Source organism: Rhinopithecus bieti, unplaced genomic scaffold, assembly GCF_001698545.2.
Source record: "Rhinopithecus bieti isolate Rb0 unplaced genomic scaffold, ASM169854v2 scaffold_22039, whole genome shotgun sequence".
NCBI lineage: Eukaryota > Metazoa > Chordata > Mammalia > Primates > Cercopithecidae > Rhinopithecus > Rhinopithecus bieti.
Genome location: NW_016810828.1, coordinates 1,367,097 through 1,373,298, shown reverse-complemented (window position 1 = coordinate 1,373,298; position 6,202 = coordinate 1,367,097). Strand labels below are relative to the sequence as shown.

The window sequence follows — 6,202 nt, the reverse complement described above, 5'->3', positions numbered from 1 at the left end:
ATACCACAGGACTGTGTAATTTATAAACAATAGAAATTCATTTTTCACAGTTCTGGAGGCTGGGAAGTCTAAGATCAAGGTGCTGGCCGGTTTGGTGTCTGGTGAGGGCTGCTCTGCTTCTAAGATGGTGTCTTGTCGCTGCATCCTCTGGAGGGGATTGCTGTGTCCTCACATGGCAGAAGGGATGAAAAGGCAAAAAGGGGCTGAATTCATTCCCTCAAGTTCTCTTATAAGGGCATTAATCCCATTCATGAGGACAGAGCTCTCACGGCCTACTCCCCACCTTGAGGCCCTCTTTCTAAAACTGTCACATTTGATATGTTTTCACACAAAGTTTGGAAGGGACACAAACATTCAAATCGTAGCACCTGTGGAGATGAATTTGGGTGAGACAATAGTGGCTGTGAAGTGGAGATGTTGTAGAGTGGATAGATTGAGAATTTAAGGTAGAGTCAAGAATATGTGATAATGGACTGGAAGTGAAGTGTGAGAAAACAGAGGAATCAGGGACAATTCCTAGGTTTTTGTCTTAACAATCAAGGGGATAGTAGGGACTTCTGCTTTGAGAAGACTGGGGAGTAAGAAACTTGGATCAAGGGGTTTATTTGGACCATATTACATTGTGATGTCTGTTAGGCAGTTCGGGGGTGGGGAGGGTGTCAGGTTAGCTGTTGAATACGATTCTTCTTCACAGATTTTTTTTTTTTTTACATTTTAAAATTCTCTTTCTTTTTTTGGTAACTTTATTTTTGTTGTTGTTGTTTTTATTTTGTCAGTCTTTTTTCTGCTTCTAACACACCAAGCACATTCTTTTTTTTCTTTCTTTTTTTTTTATTTTTTTATTTTTTGTAGAGTCAGGGTCTTGCTATATTGCCCTGGCAGGTCTCAAACTCCTGGCCTCAAGCAATCCTCCTGCTTCAGCCTCCCAAAGTGCTGGGATTACAGGTGTCAACCATCGCACTGGGTCCTTCTTCATAGAGTTAATAGGCTGGATTTGAGGATGTCTAGAGTTCCCTTCAACCATATTAAAAACATTCAAGAAACTGCCAGTTGATTTAATGAATTAGATAACATGCATAGAATGCTATTCCATGAAGTGGCATGCAAAGATAATTTTTTTTTTTTGAGATGGAGTCTTGCTCTGTTGCCCAGGCTGGAGTGCAGTGGTGCAATCCCGGCTCACTGCAAACTCCGCCTGCCTGGTTCACGCCATTCTCCTGCCTCAGTCTCCCGAGTAGCTGGGACTACAAGCATCCCCCACCATGCTTGGCTAATTTTTTGTATTTTTAGGAGAGACGGGGTTTCACCGTGTTAGCCATGATGGTCTCCATCTCCTGACCTCATGATCCGCCCGCCTCGGCCTCCCAAAGTGCTAGGATTACAGGCGTAAGCCACCGCGCCCGGCCCCAAGATAATCATTTTTAATCTAAAAAAGTAGATTATAAAACAGTTACCTATGGTTTGCCACCATTTTTAAGAATACAGTATATTATAACATCTCACTGGAAGCTTGAAGCAGATAGAATGCAATCTGAGCAGTGGCAACTTCAGGTGCTGGGATGAGTGTGGTTTTATCCTTTTAAATTCTTGTTATTGGTAATTTAAAATGTTTTCAATAATCATGCATTACCTGTATAATGTTTTTTTTAAATAAAAAAAAAAATCTATGGTCTCTTTCAGCTGGGCAGTCTGCGGCTGGGTAATCTGTCAGGTGAGGGTCATCAAGGTGATCAGGCTGAGAGGATGGACCAGATACACAGTGGGAGAGGCGAAGAGGCCCCGTTCCAGGGCCGGGGGCGAGGGGTGGGCGGTCCAAAGGGCACCGCCCCTGTGGGTCACGTGCTCGCCGGCCACCAATGGCCGCTTCCGAGCCCACCTTGGGGACGGGGCGGGGCGCCTGGCTGGCGTCACCAGGACAACGGGCGTCGCCGGCGCCGTGTGACTTCGAGCTGTGGGCTCGCTCGCGGCTCTTCGGCCATGGTGAGTGTGGGACCCGCGTCTGCCCAGCCGCCCCGCCCTACCCCTACCGGGCTGGGTCCCTAAGCCGCCGCCCGCTAGGGTCGGGCGGGCGGCGCTGGGGTCGTGGAGAGGCCGGGCCGCGGCCTGCGAGGCTGCTGGGCAGGGCAGGGCTGGGCGGGCCCGGGGAGGGATAACCTGGGGGATTCGGAGCGCCCGCCTGCCGGGGGGCGACCGCGGTGCAGCGTTCCCTGCCGCTGGAGTCTGGGTGACAGCCCGGACCCCCACCCAGTGGGCCGCTGGACGACGTGACGCTGTTTGGCCCGAGAGAGCCTGGGAAGCCACCCAAGGAGGGTGTGGTTAAACAAAAAATCATACATATGAATATCGTATGTATTTATATTTACACCAAAGCAGTCTATGTGCCTCCAGTTTTGTTTATATGCAATTATATATAACTAATATCAGACATATATCTTCCTTTCAAAATCATCATTCTGATAGGTTTTTTAGCACGTGGAAATTAACATTTTTGATTTTAGAGATCCCTCCCCTCCTTTTTAAAAAATAGGGGGCATTGAGCTGGAGGGTTTTTTTTTCTGAGTGCCGCACCCTCACTAAGGGATTTAATTAATTCATAATAGTACATTGTAAACGTCTTAAATCATTACCTTTATTAGTTAACTTCAGACGGCGTGGGCATAACACCTGTCCCCGTTTAAGCTCGTTTTAAAAACGTGACTCGGTTTCACTCGTCGGAGGTGCTGGCTTGAATAGACAAGTTCAGAGAATTGCCAACCGAAGGTATGGTTCTCCAGAGGCCTTCATGGGGTGTAAGAAAAGAGAGGAGCTAGACTCCTTGCTTGGGGACACACCCTTGATATAGAATACTTGAGGAGGTATGGGGGTAGGTGTAGGTAATAGGGAAATAGCTGGTTTTTAGAAACAGGTTTTGTTTTAACCATGGGTGATTAAGTGGAGATTTTCTTCTTATCTGCAGGAGTTTAGTGGAAGTGCTGATGAGCTGAGAATGCAGGGTGCTCCCCAAGTGCCAGCTGGCCTCGTGGAGAAAAAACTATCATTAGGAATCCTGGCTGGCTCAGTTTTTTTTCTTAATAACCAAGGAGAGGGGTGGTGGTAGGAGGTGGATGGTGTCTCTCATTGACTCTGGAAAAGCAGCTTCCAAGTGTGTGGCATTATTTCTGGCAGGAGAAGAACATCACCCACAAATCACAGTACCATGTAATGCCTTTATTTTGTTTATGTTTCTTTTTTAAATTGCGAATTGCTTTTTAAGTGACAAATTAATGGAGCTGGCAAGAGTTTCAGAAAGCGAATTTTACAAAGATATAAGTGTTTCAAATATTGCAGTAATTTACTGTTACATGTTATATGTGAGAAAACCGTAACAATTGTAGCAAGGAGAAGGAATATCCAGGAATTAAATTTTCACAGCTCTCTCAAGTCTCATATTCCTCCTGTCATCCATTTTCTTTATTTTTACTTCTTCCACTTCTTTCGTTCTGACCCACAGCCCACCTTCATTCACTATTGTGAATTTTAGAGTTTTACTTTAAAATAAAAGCATTTACTGTAGTTTTGTATTAGTGGTTGCTTTGCTGAACTTATAATACTTTGCTTTTTGTATGTCTTTAAGCATTAAGAATTTAACTCATGGGAACTTAATTGATAAGGTGCCGAGGCTTCCATGGAAGTGGGGACTGGTTGGTACAGGAGGGAGAGGGATGAAGCGGCTGCATGTATATGTCATCCCCAAAACTGTATTCTTTTGTTTCTTTGAGACGGAGTCTCGTTCTGTCTCCAGGCTGGAGTGCAGTGGTGCGATCTCAGCTCACTTCAACCTCTGCCTCCCAGGTTCAGGCGATTCTCCTGCCTCAGCCTCCTGAGTAGCTGGGACTACAGGCATGTGCCACCACGCCCAGCTGATTTTTGTATTTTTAGTAGAGATGGGGTTTCACCATGTTGGCCAGGATGGTCTCGATCTCTTGACCTTGTGATCCTTCCGCTTTGACCTCCCAAAGTGCTGGAATTACAGGCGTGAGCCACCACGCCTAGCCCCCAGAACTGTATTCTAAATCACATTGCACTTCCTTAACTGCTTGAATCTAAATATAAAACTTCAGCCATTGATATAAATGACTTGGCACATTAATTTTGAAACTATTTCTCAATGAAAATGTCTTCAATTAAGCCATTTATTTCTACGCTGTAATAATGACAGCTAACATTTCTTGTGTACATATGTACATAGTTATTACTATAGAGACAGTAGAAATTTTTCTAAGAGTCTTAAATGATCACAACAACCTTGTGATGAAGATACCTTTATCCTATTTTAGGGATGAGGAAATTGAGGCACAGATAGGTAAAGTAACTTGCCTAGGTCACCCCACTGATAAATTGAGCCACGTTTAAAACCCGGCAGTTTCTCTCAACCTGTTTATGGATTGTACTGTAAGGTATAGTGTATCTTTATATGTTTCCTCATATATAAGTTAGGAAATTAGTTTTCTTTCTTATTAGGACTTTAAGGTTTTTGAACACTTATAAATGACTTGTGTTTTGTTGTTTCTAGCACTGGGTTACATATTACAGAACAGGGTAGGCATGCCTAGCCTTCTCTCCCCTCTTTCTTCTTTCCTTCTTTCACAAAGTTGAAATGAGAAGGAATTAATAAAGACATGAATTAGATCAGCGTTTTTACACACGGCTATACTAGCATTGAGTTTCTCCTGTCACATCAGTTCTGTTAAGGAATTGGCATCCGCTTTTTGTGTGAATCACAAAGACAAGTGTTTTACATAAAGCCTTTTGGATGTGGAGGATGTAACAGTGTTTTTTAAAAATGTATTCTCTGAGATTTTCCTAATTTTTAGATTTTAGTTTCATATTCTACAATCATTATGAAAAGACTTCAAGGCTGGGCTCAGTGGCTCACACCTGTAATCCCAGCACTTTGGGAGGCTGAGGTGGAGGATCGCTTGAGTGCTGGAGTTCAAGACCAGCCTGGGCAACATGGTGAGACCCATCTCTACTAAAAATTTGAAAAATTAGCCAGGCATGGCGGTGCACGCCTGTGGTCCCAGCTATTTGGGTGGCTGAGGTGGAAGGATCCCTTGAGTCCAGGAGATCAAGGCTGTGCTGAGTTGTGTTTACACCATTGCACTCCAGCCTGGGCAACAGAGCAAGGCCCTGTATCCAAAAAAAGAAAAAAAGGCATTTAATAATTGTTTAAATTTTAATTCATATGGAACAAAATCTGTTGGGATATATATGACTTGTCAAGTTTTTGTTACTGTTTAACACTTTATCGTGTAAAGCAGATTTATTTTTTTGGAAATAAATAATATTTTATCATATAATTTTCTAGTTTAATTTGTTCATTTGGACTTTCCTATTTTGACACTTCTCTTTCTGTATTTGTGGTCAAGACTTGTCACAGGTATTGGGAAGCAAAAGATGGAGGGAAACTGCAAAAATAGTTTTGTACATTAAAGTGACTTTTTAAAATTTTAAAATTTTATTTTTGTTATACTTTAAGTTCTAGGGTACATGTGCACAACAGGCAGGTTTGTTACATATGTATACATGTGCCATGTTGGTGTGCTGTACCCGTTAACTTGTCATTTACATTAGGTATATCTCCTAATGCTATCCCTCCCCCCTCTCTTCACCCCATGACAGGCCCCAGTGTGTGATGTTCCCCACCCTGTGTCCAAGTGTTCTCATTGTTCAGTTCCCACCTATGAGTGAGAACATGCAGTGTTTGGTTTTCTCTCCCTGCAATGGTTTGCTCAGAATGATGGTTTCCAGCTTCATCCATGTCCCTACAAATGACATGAACTCATTCTTTTTTATGGCTGCATAGTATTCCATGGTGTATATGTGCCACATTTTCTTAATCCAGTCTATCATCGATGGACATTTGGGTTGGTTCCAAGTCTTTGCTATTGTGAATAGTGCCTCAATAAACATACGTGTGCATGTGTCTTTATAGCAGCATGATTTATAATCCTTTGGGTATATCCCCAGTAATGGGATGGCTGGGTCAAATGGTATTTCTAGTTCTAGATCCCTGAGGAATCGCCACACTGTCTTCCACAATGGTTGAACTAGTTTACAGTCTCACCAACAGTATAAAAGTGTTCCTATTTCTCCACATCCTCTCCAGCATCTGTTGTTTCCTGACTTTTTAATGATTGCCATTCTAACTAGTGTGAGATGG

At 43.1% G+C, this 6,202-nt stretch overlaps 1 protein-coding gene across 1 annotated transcript in view; it reads left to right on the top strand.

Moving 5' to 3' along the window:
* The first annotated feature begins 1,911 nt into the window (after window positions 1–1,911).
* Window positions 1,912–6,202, top strand: part of FBXL2 (F-box and leucine rich repeat protein 2) — a 96,063-nt gene continuing 91,772 nt past the window's right edge. Inside the window, 1 exon segment of the mRNA XM_017892933.1 lies at window positions 1,912–1,980. Within this exon segment, the coding sequence (XP_017748422.1) occupies window positions 1,978–1,980 (3 nt within the window). The 5' untranslated portion in view covers window positions 1,912–1,977.